Source organism: Catharus ustulatus, chromosome 4 (genome assembly GCF_009819885.2).
Source record: "Catharus ustulatus isolate bCatUst1 chromosome 4, bCatUst1.pri.v2, whole genome shotgun sequence".
Lineage (NCBI taxonomy): Eukaryota > Metazoa > Chordata > Aves > Passeriformes > Turdidae > Catharus > Catharus ustulatus.
The window spans coordinates 21,098,195-21,112,734 of NC_046224.1; the positions used below are offsets into that span (position 1 = coordinate 21,098,195).

The following is a 14,540-nucleotide window of genomic DNA, read 5'->3' on the forward strand; positions in this document are numbered from 1 at the left end:
GGAACCAGTGGCGGGCCCCTGATAAGCATCCTGACATTGCAGAGGAGGTTGAGGAGCTCTCCGAGCAGCTTGCGGCTGCATGGGGGACGGAAGAGGGGGGAGACGCGGCAGCGGTCGGAAGCCGGAAACCGGGTCGGGAGCCTGGTCGGCTTGGGGGTCGGCTTGGGGGGACCTCTCGGGCCGGGAAGGCGCAAGTTAATGACCACCAAGTGCAGATGAACCTGCAGCAGTTACAGCAATTAGTTAATGAAATAACTGCAGAGGTAGAAAAGCAAAAGCGTCTGCTTCGAACCCGGTCTCCTGTACCACCCTCCCAAACAGAACCATCCGGGATAAAATTCACTGATTGGCGACTTATAGCAGATGAGTGCATATTGGGGGGTCTGACTTTGCGACCCATTGCTACCGCTTATCCTGTAAAGGCAGTAGCCGGGGGGGGAGTGGAATGGGTGGCCCTAGAGCCCAAAGCCGTACAGCACCTCGCGGCTACCATAGAGGCTAAAGGATTGGGCCATCCCCTCACATTGACATTGTTAGATAGCATTCATGCTGGGGGACTTTTGCCATAGGACTTACGCAATCTGGGAAAAATGGTGCTGAAGCCCACTGCCTTTCTGATGTGGAAGGACAGTTGGATTCAGCGACTAAGAGAGGAACTAACCCACGCGTGCAGATCAGTATTTCCACAGGTACCGAAGTAGTGAAAGAAGCAGACGACCAGCAACAGGACGTGTGAAGAAGCACAGTGGATCACCGGCTGTAGCTACTTTGTTGTCTGTATGGTGAATATTGCCTTGCCAAAAAGACAAGGTGTTGCTGTGTAAATACTAATGCCTAGCTAATTACGCACTGCAGAAAAAGGAATTGCTTTATCTCTATTAGCCTGCCGCACCAGCAAAAATGTATCTTAATCTGTTTAGAAGCTTATATTTCGTGAGCATAATGACTATCGTAGCTATATATGTTCCACCTCAACCTAAGACTAACATTTGGGTTACTCTAGCTAATCTTACAAATCAGGAATCCATTTGCCTTGCTCTTTCGTCACCTGGTAACCCCTTCTCCACATGCCTTGTAGGTTTGCCGACAGATGTCTGGCCTTGTCCACTCCTGCCGTACTTTTGTGTTCTTCATGGCGACAAACCGTATTGTTCAAACAGCACTCCCGCATGCAATGCTAATAAGCCAAATAGAGTAGTTGAGCTATGGGATTTTTGGGTGCCATATCTCCCCGTTGCTCCTGCCGAGCCTCAAGAATTAGAACTGTTAGGATCTGTAAAAATGGACAGTTGTTTATACTTTAAGTGGACCAATGAAAAGGTAAAGAACATTAGTGCAACAGTTGTGAATTCAAGCCTTCCAGTTTATAGGAATGCATCTGAGTGGTGCCAATATACTGCCAAGCAACACTCACGATCCTCTGATCATCCTTTCTCTTTGCCTAGCGGCCTATTTTTGATTTGTGGTGATCGAGCTTGGCCAGGTATTCCCTCAAAACTTAGAGGAGGTCCTTGCTCGATAGGTAGATTGTCCTTATTGACACCCAACACATCCATGATTCTAAACATGTCCAGGTATTACTCCAGTAGGCGAATGCGACGCAGTGTACACAGTTTTAATAGCAAATGCCAGGATAATGTAAAGTTTTGGTCACCAGGAGAAATTATTGCAGCCTCCTTTTTAGCTCCAGGCGTTGCATCAGCCGGAGCGCTGGCACAGCTTAACAAGCTAGGTTGTTGGTTAGCTAAACAAACTAATGCCACGTCGCGAGCTATAAGTGATTTGTTAATTGATGTAGATTCTGTAAGACATGCCACTCTTCAAAATAGAGCTGCCATTGATTTTCTCTTATTAGCCCAAGGCCATGGTTGTGAAGAATTTGAAGGTATGTGTTGTATGAATTTGTCCGATCATTCTGTATCCATACATAAGCAGTTGCAAACCTTAAGTCAGCTCACTCAACAATTGCAAATAGATGATAGTCTAGGGTTAGACGGATGGCTTAAGAACTTAGGCATAGGCCCTTGGCTGAGAGACATCATGAAAGGTGGAATAATCGTTTTAATTGTAGTTTTAGTAGCAATGCTCTTACTGCCTTGTATAATCAGTTGCCTACAGCGTATGATTATCTCTATGTTTGATAACCAAAAACCAGCCATGCTAGCAGCTAACAGAAGCATGAGAAATTATATAATGTAAAGCAGGAAACGCCCTTGTAATCAAGCTTCTGAACAACATCAGACAAATAACTGTGCAAAGCAGAAGCAAAATATTTAGAGAGCTTACTAGTTCCATATAAGAATTTATAACATAGTTAAATTAGAAGGAGTTTATTACAGTAACTGTAGCATTTATCGTTGCAGCGATTACAGTCTGCCTTAAGTGTCCGCGTTTCAGCTGCCTCATCCGGCGTCCAACAACAGCGTGAAACACTTCAACAACAACTGCATCAAACTGAGCACCGCTTCCTGCCTATCACGACATCTTAAGTCATGGGGAGGGGGAGATGTAGGGATCGGCGCTCGGAAGATCTCGCGTTGTTACGGAAAGCTCGCGATAGGGATAAAGTGCAAACATAAGCACTAAAAAGTGCAAGGCGAGGCAGCGGTCAGCGAAACACACGTAACCAATCATAGAACATATTACCTTATATGTACTGTCTAAAAATAAGCATAAGCATCTATAGTATATAAGACTAATGCACTAATAATAAATTGGCTTTTGTTGCATCCACCACGTTGGTGCCTGTGCTTCATTGCCCCTGGGACGGGATGTCCTTGACCGAAGCCCTCCGGTGTTAGAACTCGGTTGCGAGAAGCAACAAAGGACCTTGGAGATCGTGGAGTCCATGAGGGGCAGCTGAGGGGAAAAAGACATCTGAGGGGTTTGAGGGGCAGTTCAGGTGGAAAGTGGTGTCTGTGAGGGGAAAGTGAGGGGAAAATTAAACCCTCGAGGGCACTGAGGGGAAATGGTGCCTGTGAGGTGACAAGGGACAAAGGGAGCCCATGAGAGGGTGGTAAAGCTCAGGCCAGAGCTGGAGGGAACCTCTGGCACAGCCCGCAGAGCAGGGACAGCACGGAGCTCTTCGTGTCCTTCTGCTCCTTGGGGCACAGGGGGGTCTGTACAGGCAGCACTGGGGCATCCAGCACTGGGGCTTCCAACACTGGGGCATCCAGCACTGCTCCTTGCAGCCGTCCAAACCCTCCTGCAGCCTTCACTGTGGGCACACTGTCACTCAGGAGCACTCTCCAACCCATCCCCTTCTGTCAGTGCCACACCTGTGCACGGATTTGGCTGTGAAGCCACACTTTGCCTTATTCACCACATCAGTTATCATTAATTGATCTTCTTCTGTGTTATCTTCAGCTTTACAAGAACTGTTCCATACAAACTCTTAAGGTGAAAATACCTTGGCACAGGATGGAGAGGAAATTCCTTTTCTCAGTGACAGTATGAAGTGCTTTCTCTTCTCAAAACTATGGCAACCATCACTAAACATGACATAAACAAATATTTTACCAGGTAGCTTAACACTTTGCTTGCATATGATCTAGAAAATTTCATGGTCCCAGGATTTTTTAGAGGTTTTTGTTTGTTTGTTTGTTTGTTTGTTTGTTTGTATTTGTGGGGTTTTTTTCAAGAAGAGAAACTAAATAAAAACACTCAGCTTGGTGGATTTTTGCAGACAGGTCATCTCTCTGCTGCTGATTGCCTGTTAAAGTCTTCTCCCCTAATAGGCACTGGTGGATATGGTATTTTGCATGAGGAAAAAAGCTAAGGGCCATGGATAAAAATAGTGAGTAACAGCTAGGAAGGCACAATTATGAACAAGAAACAAACAAAAAAAACCCCACCACCAACAAAAAAAACCCTACAAGCAAACAACCCCTCCAAAAAACCCCAATAGATGAATAAAACCTCACCACAACAATAAAAAACTGTACACAAAAAAAATCGACCCAGGAAGTATAAATCAGTTTTTCTTTAGGAGTTGCTTACCAAACTGCATCTGCAAGAAGCAAAACCATAACAGCCCTCACTAACTAAAGAGTTAGTTTGATGTGTTTCTGTATAGAGCTGTAAACCAGTAAGCTGAACAGATTGCTCAGGGTGGATGTACCGACATGATACCAAGAAATGGGAGCAGCAAAGACAAATAAAAATTTGCACATTTCAGACAGGGATTTTAACATCCTTTTATTCCTACAGGAGCAGCCACATTTAACCAGTCTTGTTCCTCTCCTAACTTTTTCTGTGCTTTCAGATTTATGGAACAACTGATTCCCTGAACACAGAACGACATGTGGAAGGGATGTTGCCAGTTCCACATGATGGAAAACCCGACCCTGGTCCAGAAATGCAGAGCAAATATCCTTTATTCATCACAGTAACAGTGTACAGGCAGATTTCATTGCTGTTCTGCTTGTACTTCTGCATCCAAGAGAACTCTGTTCCCATAAGGGAAACATGCTTCTTATTGGTTGGACATTCTCCCTTTTCCTCTGCCAGACTTGAATCAAATTTGTTTTTCAAGTTTTCTCAGAGTTGAAACTCTGCACTCCACCTACTGGTTTTAACACCTTGACTTGGGGGTTGCTTTCAGTCTCAGGTTTTACCTTCCATGCCCCTCTCACCATGTGCATTAAATATTAAAAAGGATCTTAGTAACTCGACTGATTGATTGATTGATTGATCTGAACTGGTTCCTGAAAGTATCCTTTATCTGAGCTCAGAAGTTAACAGAAAATTTGTGGTCTGTCATGATCAAGGAACTATTTATCTCCTCCTTTAAACCAAAATTAAAATGTTGAAAAAAATCTGAGTATTTTTATGAGAAGGTACTTATTTCATTTTTTCAAAAAAGCAAGCTGTATCTGTGTAATACATAAATTTCCTGCCTAATGCCTACCATAACTCTACCCACAGATTTTTTTTATTTTGAGAGATTGTTGTTCTACCTGGTGTCTTTAAATATCTATGAATACAAAAATCTTTTGTCATGGGGAGGAGTTCTTTGCTGTAAACTAAACAGTAACTCTGTGACTTCAGTTATGGGGGGGTTTTTTGTACCAGAAGCACCCAAAAGTCAGAATTAGTTTATCTGTACAACATATGTGAAGTATCACTACTCAGTAGCACGAGAATTGGGAAGGGCTTGAGAAAATCTTGGAGTTACTGTGCAGACTTTGGCAGCCCCAGGTGAAAAACATGGAAATGGGGCTCTGCAGCTACAGGCTTCATGCTTGACTTGATCACCCTGCTTGGAGTATGCACATAGAGGCTGCACTCCTGCCTCCTCAGCTGCACCTGTGAGATGGATGTCTCCATATATCCTCCTGAGAAAACACTGAGAGTCAGTCCCAGTCATAGTTCACTCACATAGTGACAGTAATCACAAGGCTGAAGTGCTGAAGTTGATGGGTGTAAGATGTTCAGAAGGGTGAGGAAAGAAGGTGGAGGCAGGTTGTCTTCTATTCATTTAAAAGAAAAAAAGAAAAGAAAAAGTAAGTGGATTGATTGCAAAGAACTGTGTTAGAAAAACAGTGATGAACAGCTGAGCATTTCTGGGTACAAAACTAGAGGCCAAGCCAAAACAGGAAACCTCATGGTCAGTATTTGCCATATGCCACCCAAAAGAAAAGAAGAATGATGCTGATGAAGCCGTCAAAATCACATGATCCTGTTGGGGAGCATCAATCAACCTGACATCTGCTGGAAATGTGGTACAGAAAGCCATGAGTTACCTAGGAGACTCCTAGAGCATGTTGAAGATATTTTTTTAATCCAGGTGAAAGAAAGTCCAACAGGAGGAGAAGCACTACTCAACCTGTTCTTGCCAATAAAATCTAACTATGTAATTTAAGAGGTCAAGAAACGTGGTAACCTGGGCTGCTGCCTGAGCCCAGACCTATCACAGATTTGAGGGATAAGGGCCAGGCAAACTACAGAGACAAGATACTGAATTTAGTAAATGTTCAGTTTCATAAGAAAATAGGATATGGAAACCCCTTGGAAACTGCTCTCAGGGATCAAGGAGAAGAACAGGCCTGAAAGTTATTTAAGGACATTTGTCCTGTGGAGCAGGTGGACTTGATTCCCACATGTCAGAAAGCAGGCTAGGAAAGTAGAAAATCAATGTGGCTGAGTAAAGTCCTTCTGGTCAAACAGAAGTGCAAGGAGTAAATGCACAGGCAGTGGAAGCAGGAACACATCCTGGGAAGAATACAGAGCACTGTCCAGGTGGGCAGGGATGGAATTAGAAAAGCCAAAGTACTTCTGTAACTGAATGTGGCAAAGGGATGTGAAGAGTAAAGAAGGCTTTTGTAGGTACACTGATCAGAAAAGGAGGACTAAATAAAAGGCCCTCCAGTAAAAGCAGACAGGAGATTTGGTGACTACTGGCAAAGAGAAGACTGAGGTACCCAACAAATTTTTTGCCTCAGTTTTCACTGTCCGTCTCTCTTTCCCATCTCCTAAGTTTGTGAAATTAAGGCATAGACTAGGGCAACGAAGTCCCTTCCTTACTGTAAGAAAAGATCAGATTCAAGACCATCTGAGGAACCTGACCATACAAAAATCCATGGCACCTAAGGGGATTCATCCCAGGACTTTCAGGGCATTAGCAGGTATAGCTGCAATACAGATTTTCAAAAAACATTTTCATCAATAACACGGTGGGATCGAGTGTACTCTCACCAAGTTTTTGGGTGACACCATGCCCAGTGGTGCCACTGATTCTCTGGAGGGAAGGGACACCATGCAGAGGGACCTTGACAGGCTTGATGAGTGGACCCATGAGAACCTCGTGAAACTCAACAATGTCAAATGCATGGCCCTGCAGCCAGGTCAGGGCCATTCCAAATATCAGTACGGACTGCAGGATGAGCTGATTGCAAGCAGCCCTGCATAGAAAGACTCAGAGATATGGGTGGATGAAAATTTGGACATGAGATGGCAATGTGAAATTTGCTGCTCAGAGAGTCAGCTGTATCCTATTGCATAAAAAAAAAGCACAGCTAGCAGGTTGAGGGAGGTGATTCTCTTCATTCACTCCACTCTACTGAGACCTCACCTGGAGTACTGCATTTACCTCTCGGGCCCTCAGTACAAGAAAGACTTGGAGGAGGTCCACAGGAGGGTCATGAAAATGATCAGGGAGCTAGAACACATCTCCCAGGAGGAAAGGCTGGGAGAGCAGTGGTTGCTAGGCCTGGAGAAGACAAGGCTCTGGGCAGACCTCAGTGCAGGCTTTTGACATGTGAAGAGCACTTAGAAGAAAGATAAAGTCTTTTCACCAGAGCCTGTAGTGACAGAGCAAGGGGCAGGGGTTTAAACGTGGAAGAAGTTAGATTTAAATAGGTCCCAAGGAAGAGATTTTTCATTATGAAGGTGTTGTGACACACTGGAACAAGTTGCCAAGAGAAGTTGTTGATGCCTTCAATGGAAGATTTCAAGGCCACATGGGATAAGTCTTTGAGCAACCTGATCCAGTGAAAAATGTCTTTGCCCATGACAATGATGTTGGTCTAGATAATCTTTGAAGGGCCCTTCCAACACAAATCATGCTATGATTCTGTAGTGCACTATGTCACATGGGCTCATAGGAAGGAGCTTCCTGAAAGCACTTATCTCTACCAGAGTAAGACAAAAGGGAGTTATTGAATTCCTGACTGACCTTTGGAAAAATTTCATAGAATCATAGCATCATAAAATATGCTGAGTTGAATGGGACCCATCAGGACCATTGAGTCCAACTGCTGGCCATGTGCAGGACACCCCAGGAGTCACACCCTGTGCCTGAGTGTGTTGTCCAAATGCTTCTTGAGCTCTGTCAGACTGGTGCTGTGATCCCTGCCCTGGGGAGCCTGTTCCAGAGCTCAGCCACTCTCTGGGTGAAGAACTTTGTCCTGACACCCAACCTAAACCTCCCCTGACTCAGCTTCTGTGAGTCCTGTCACTGGTCACAGGAGTGAAGAGATCAGTGCCTGCCTCTCCTCTCCCCCTCATGAGGAAGTTGTAGACTGTGACGAGTTCTCCCCCCAGACTCCTCTTCTCCAGGCTGAACAGAACAAGTGGCCTCAGCTGCTCCTCATACAGCTTCTCCTCCAGACCCTCCACCATCCTTGTGGCCCTTCCTCATATCCTCTCTAATCACTGACTGTCTTTTTTACACTTTGGCAACAAAACTGCCCCCAGCACTCAAGGTGAGGCCACCCCAGCTCAGAGCAGAGGGGACAATCCCCTCCCTTGCCTGGCTGTGATGCTGTTCCTGATGCACCTCAGGACAGGGTTGTCTCTCCTGGCTCCAGGGCACTGCTGGCTCATGTTCAACTTGCCATCAACCAGGACCCCCAGGTCCCTTTCCATGGCACTGCTTTCCAGCATCTCATCCCTCAGTCTGTCTGCACATCCAGGATTGCCCTGTCTCAGGTGCAGATTCCAGCACTTGCCCTTGTTAAACTCCATATGGTTCATGATTGCCCATCTCTAATTTGTCAAGGTCTCTCTGCACTTGAGGGAGTTGACAACTCCTCCCAGTTTGGTGCCAATGGCAGACTCAGTATTCCTTGGAGCCCTGCATGTCAGTGGCTAATAAAGACATTGAAGAGAATTGGGTGGGGATGGAGCCCTGCAGAACCCCACTAGTGACAGCCTGATGTTACCCAGTCTCTCTAACTCTTTGTGCCTGACATGTGAGAACCAGTCTGGCCAACACATCAGGCCCTTGGCTCCCTGCAGAAGGGAGTGTCTGATTACAATTACCCTTCTTTTCCTCAGAACAGAGGAGGTCTTGATGTGGGGTACAGGGGCTGTTGGTTTAGAAGGTCCCTCTATCCCAGAAGGGCTCACTTCAGTTGTGTGCCCTTCTATTTCCAGGGCCTCGTGCCTGTTGTAGAAAGTGCCAGTTCCTACTTGTGATGTTTTCAGCAGGAGGAGGAAACTCCTCCTGGTCCATCACTTCCAAATATCTCTGTCCACTGTGTTTAAAAATGCTCTGTTACCAGAAGGACCAAGGAAATAATTTCCTGTGTTCCTGATCTGTCAAACAATCAGCCCAAGGCCAATTGGTATTTAATAAATGCTCTGTTTGCTTTACAACTTCTTTTAATGGGAAAATAGAAGGCAGAAATAATTTTGTTTTTACTGAGCACATCATAATATTTGAAGCAATGATTTTTTTAAAGTAAGTTTACCCATTAATTAAAGGAATCAAACTTATTTCTCCTTCCCTCCTCCACCTGAAAAAACTTTTCAAGATCTCTATTTCCTTCCTTAATTAGCTTAAAAATAACTGTCTATGTGGTTGTGAAAAACAAAATTTTAAAAGTCCAGATAGGTGGTCAAAGTTGAGGAGGGATAGGAAAAGGAACTTTTAGGAAAGCACATAGAATGCTCCAGGAATGTGCTGCTACATCAGGTGAAGTAGGATAGAGGCCTAGCCTGAACCCAGGAAAATGTATTTGCAAACATTCAAGAGAATTTAAAGGTAAAGGAACTAGTGACTCGAAGTGATTAGAATGGATGAAGATACAGAATTCGAAGGAAATTTGTATACTACAGAAATGTCTCCCCAGTGGGGTGTATCCTTCCCAAGAGATTCACTCCTGTGCCAATGTATGTCACAACCTGAAATTCACAGTGGATTCAGCTGATGAAAGTATCGTGAAATACAGAACCAGGACATAACCAAATGCACCTCAACTTCACCTTTATCCTCTCTCATATGATGTTTTTCTGCTGGTTCTCTTCCCTAGAAAAAAGCTTCTCTGAAATGCCACCACATCTCCTGAGAGTCTTTATGTACACCCCAGTCAAGATAATCCAGTACTGCTGACAAGTTCATAAAACTGACACCATCATCATCAAAACTTCACAAGACAGTGTGTAATATTTTACTATCAAAAGATAAAGTGCAAGGAGACAAATAATTGCATTTAAAATCATATGAATCAATCACCAGGGTCTCCAATTCTTCCCCACAGTGTTCTACAAATATTCAAACATGACTATCCATTTGCTATCCAACTCAAGAAAAAAATCATTTTTATGTACATTCAGTGTATCCCACATCACAGCAGTCATACATTAGGAAAAGCCATATCATTGCTTTCCTTGGCAGTTCTGAGGAGAAAATTATTTGCTTGTCATTTGAGTTATTTCATTAAAGAAATGCCTGCAGCTTTACATCTGTTTTTCATGATGAAAACATGTATACTGTATTTTATTTTATTTTGTTTGTCTTGTTGTAAAATTGTTTATTGTGGCTGACAAAATTCCTGAATTATAATGTAGAAGTAAGCAGAAAAATAAAAACTACCTTAAGGACATACAAATGAATTGGTTTATCTACTGTGCACCAAAAAAGAAATATTTTGGAGTAAAAATGGGAATATAGTTCATTAAAATATTAATACAAAGGCGCACAAAACCGGGGGGTCAGAGAAGCAACTTATTCTATGTGTTACACTGGGACTTTAAAGACAGCTGAACATTTAAGAGAGCTGCTTTTTAGGTACATGGTTCTGGTGAAAAATATCTTTCTGTTACATTTTACCATGTCCTACTAGAACTAAAAACGGCACTGTGTGCAAAGGTTTCATTATTTTGAAGAGATGGTGCCGTGTTATGGAAAACAAATCATAACCCAGATACAGAGCCGAGTGACTACCTTGTGTTACTTGCATCTTTTCAAAGGTAATTTACGCTAAAATAAGGCCCCGATATTACCCCCATTTTGCAGCACCTCGAAGAAAAACCCTCTCAGAAACACGTCTGCGATGTCACTGAGACGGTGGGGTCAAAAGCAAAGTTTTAATTCAAAAGGAGAAATAAAAATCTTACAGTCCAGCCAGTAATACAATCACCAAACTCGGGAATTACTGACTTGCCTGAAACTCATTTCAAGTCTCGGTTAAAAGAAATGTCGCAGGACAAAAATATCCTCTGTCCTCAGCAAGAATGCTAAGAAACGGGGTGCCGGGATCCAATTTTTTCCAAGAAAAAAACACTTTTTGGAGAGGGAAGAAACACAGGGAGGGCGGCAGAGAGCGGGGCGGGGGGCGGGGCGGGCTCGGGAGCGAACCAATCAGCGCCCGCCGCGCTGCTATAAAAGGCGGCACCGCCGGTGCGGCCGCAGTCGCGCCCGCCGCAATGTCGGAGACCGCGCCCGCCCCCGCCGCTGAGGCAGCGCCCGCCGCCGCGCCGGCCCCCGCTCCGGCCAAAGCTCCTGCCGCCAAGGCCGCCGCCAAGAAGGCGAAGAAGGCGGCGAGCGGCTCCAAAGCCCGCAAGCCCGCGGGGCCCAGCGTCACCGAGCTGATCACCAAGGCCGTGTCCGCCTCCAAGGAGCGCAAGGGGCTCTCGCTCGCCGCGCTCAAGAAGGCGCTGGCCGCCGGCGGCTACGATGTGGAGAAGAACAACAGCCGCATCAAGCTGGGGCTCAAGAGCCTCGTCAGCAAGGGCACCCTGGTGCAGACCAAGGGCACCGGCGCCTCTGGCTCTTTTCGTCTTAACAAGAAACCCGGAGAAGTCAAGGAAAAGGCTCCCAGGAAGAAAACTGCAACAGCCAAACCTAAGAAGCCGGCGGCCAAGAAGCCCGCCAGCGCCGCCAAGAAGCCCAAGAAAGTTGTGACAGCGAAGAGCCCCAAGAAGGCAAAGAAGCCAGCGGCCAAGAAAGTAGCCAAAAGCCCGAAGAAAGCCGCAAAGACTACCAAGCCCAAGAAAGTGGCGGCAGCACCGAAGAGCCCAGCTAAGGCAAAGGTGTTAAAACCCAAAGCAGCCAAGCCTAAAGCCGCAAAGGCAAAAGTGGCCAAGGCAAAGAAGGCAGCGCCCAAGAAGAAGTAACTCCCTCATTGCGTGAAAGCCTTGAGCTTCACTTACAAACCCAACGGCTCTTTTAAGAGCCACCCAAATTTTCTTTAAAAGAGCTGAAATCCGGTTTTGAGGGGTAATATGCTTTTATGTAACGAAGAGGGTTCGCGAATTTAAACGCTGGAATAGCTTTTAAACAATCCTTATGCAGAGAGAAAAGGGATATGCACAAATACATCAAATATTCATGCCAGGGGCACAGGATGCAATAAAATGGAAGCTCTTCAGAAATAGTGATGAACAAGAGTAAAACGCACATAGGAACAATAAAACACCACAGGATAGAATCAGTTTTTTTAATATCTTAACTACATTTAACCACCACATGAGAACAGATGACAGCATAGCAGAATACAGACGAAGTGGTGAAGCACATTAAAAAAAGCATCTTTATGTTAATGGGCTATGTTGTGCTTAATATTAGATGCCTGCTACTGTAGAATTCACAGAATTCTAGGTCAGCAAGACCAAGTCTAACTTATGCTCCAACACCTCAACTACAGAATGGCACCAAATGCAATGTGTTAGAATGGCGAAAAGAAAGGCGCTGATAAAAACTGTAGTAGTTGCAAGGTTTGGAATAATTAAAAGCAATTCAGCTCTTTACTGAGAATGTGGGTGGCTCTTAAAAGAGCCTTTGGGTTTCTCCTGGTAACTGCAGGTCTTCGGTCGTCAGCGCTCACTTGGCTTTAGCCTTGTGGCTGTCGGTCTTCTTGGGCAGCAGCACGGCCTGGATGTTGGGCAGCACGCCGCCCTGCGCGATCGTCACCTTGCCCAGCAGCTTGTTGAGCTCCTCGTCGTTGCGGATGGCGAGCTGCAGATGGCGGGGGATGATGCGCGTCTTCTTGTTGTCGCGGGCCGCGTTGCCCGCCAGCTCCAGGATCTCGGCCGTCAGGTACTCCAGCACGGCCGCCAGGTACACCGGGGCGCCGGCGCCCACGCGCTCCGCGTAGTTGCCCTTGCGCAGCAGCCGGTGCACGCGGCCCACGGGGAACTGCAGCCCGGCCCGCGACGAGCGCGACTTGGCCTTGGCGCGCGCCTTCCCACCCTGCTTTCCACGTCCGGACATCGCAGCGATTCAGCAACGCCAACAACAGCGACCTCAGCAAACTCCGAGACAGCCGAGCAGACGCCGGGGCAGCGCTAAGCCTGCCTTTTATACAACTCGGGCGGATCGGCAAAGGCCACTTGTGATTGGCTGCGAGGGACGATGGTCTCACAGCCAATAGCAAAGCGGATCGAGAAGTGTCCAATAGAATCTCGGCGCCGCACGCACACCGGAGCAGAGCCAATAGCGATGCGGCCGTGCCGGCGCCCCTGCTATAAAGGCGGCTCTCGAAGCAGTGCGAGTGTTGTTTGCTGTTTCTTTTTGTAATTGTCGAGTGAGTGGCGTGAGGTTGCAGTGATGCCCGAGCCGGCCAAGTCCGCCCCTGCGCCCAAGAAGGGCTCCAAGAAGGCGGTGACCAAGACTCAGAAGAAAGGTGACAAGAAGCGTAAGAAGAGCCGTAAGGAGAGCTACTCCATCTACGTTTACAAGGTGCTGAAGCAGGTGCACCCCGACACGGGCATCTCGTCCAAGGCCATGGGCATCATGAACTCCTTCGTCAACGACATCTTCGAGCGCATCGCCGGCGAGGCGTCGCGCCTGGCGCACTACAACAAGCGCTCCACCATCACGTCGCGGGAGATCCAGACGGCCGTGCGGCTGCTGCTGCCCGGCGAGCTGGCCAAGCACGCCGTGTCCGAGGGCACCAAGGCTGTCACCAAGTACACCAGCTCCAAGTAGGCGATCTCCGTTCTTTCAAACACTTGACCCAAAGGCTCTTTTAAGAGCCACCCACCTTTTCAGTAAAAGAGCTGATATTCTGGTGTTTTTCAGAAGGGGACTCGCGAGGGAAATACGTAGTTAAAGGAGTAAAATCGATATAAATTTTACAAAAAGCTGACTTTTTAATGTGTGGGAATTTCTACATTTGCTTCAACGGAACAGCGGGCTTTCATAAATAGCTTTATATTCTTATGAGCCCACTTTTCAGGCACATACACATCAGGAACGGCGGGTTAGAGAATTAATACTGTTGGTGGTCTCAAAAAGGCCAAAAATAAGTGCTCGCACCGTTTGTACGTGGTATTTTCGGTTAAGCTACGCTAACGGCAGGCTGCATCGGAGACATTTGCAGCACAGGCGGTTCCAAACGAACCTCTGGTCTTGGTGTTTCAGTTACTTGTTTCTAAGCAAAAGGCTCCAGGATAGAGGCCTCTGCCCCTCGTTACCCCAAATGTGTTATCGCAGGTGCCCAGGGAAGCAAAGCACAACGCGTTCTCCCACCGGCCTGCGCAGTTGCCGCCCAGGTATTGCAAAGCACAGGCTCCCCAGTGTGGCTCTTTCCCGGCTCCCGTCCGCCTCCCTCTCCCCAGCGCCCTTTCCCCGCGCCCCGCGCACTCCGCCGCCGAGCAGCGGCCGGGCCAGAGACGGGCGGGCAGAGCCGGGGCCGCGCCGCTGCCGCGCTCGGTCCGACCTGAGTGAGGACTGCGCGGAGCCTCCCCGCGGGCGGGCCCGGCCGCCTCACGCACCTCCCACAAGGGCGCTGATTGGTGGCGCTCGCGGCCCGCGCGCGCGCTTCACCGGGCCGCGCTGGCCGCAGGAGACGCGGCGCTTCCACCGGGCCGGG

At 47.0% G+C, this 14,540-nt stretch overlaps 3 protein-coding genes across 3 annotated transcripts; 2 read left to right on the plus strand and 1 right to left on the minus strand.

Moving 5' to 3' along the window:
- The first annotated feature begins 11,151 nt into the window (after positions 1 to 11,151).
- LOC116996037 (histone H1.11L-like) lies at positions 11,152 to 12,006 on the plus strand. Its single transcript, XM_033059207.2, has one exon. The coding sequence runs from the start codon at positions 11,152 to 11,154 to the stop codon at positions 11,839 to 11,841; it is 690 nt and encodes a 229-aa protein (XP_032915098.1). The 3' UTR covers positions 11,842 to 12,006.
- Positions 12,007 to 12,478: 472 nt separating this feature from the next.
- LOC116996097 (histone H2A-IV) lies at positions 12,479 to 12,937 on the minus strand. Its single transcript, XM_033059269.2, has one exon. The coding sequence runs from the start codon at positions 12,935 to 12,937 to the stop codon at positions 12,548 to 12,550; it is 390 nt and encodes a 129-aa protein (XP_032915160.1). The 3' UTR covers positions 12,479 to 12,547.
- Positions 12,938 to 13,258: 321 nt separating this feature from the next.
- LOC116996092 (histone H2B 1/2/3/4/6) lies at positions 13,259 to 13,721 on the plus strand. Its single transcript, XM_033059264.1, has one exon. It carries the CDS (start codon positions 13,274 to 13,276, stop codon positions 13,652 to 13,654), a length of 381 nt encoding a protein of 126 aa, XP_032915155.1. The 5' UTR covers positions 13,259 to 13,273; the 3' UTR covers positions 13,655 to 13,721.
- The last annotated feature ends 819 nt before the right edge of the window (positions 13,722 to 14,540 follow it).

What these genes read in the sequence shown, in the direction of transcription:
- LOC116996037 (XM_033059207.2), top strand. Translation starts at nt 11,152, where the DNA reads ATGTCGGAGACCGCGCCCGCCCCCGCCGCTGAGGCAGCGCCCGCCGCC.
- LOC116996097 (XM_033059269.2), bottom strand. Translation starts at nt 12,937, where the DNA reads ATGTCCGGACGTGGAAAGCAGGGTGGGAAGGCGCGCGCCAAGGCCAAG.
- LOC116996092 (XM_033059264.1), top strand. Translation starts at nt 13,274, where the DNA reads ATGCCCGAGCCGGCCAAGTCCGCCCCTGCGCCCAAGAAGGGCTCCAAG.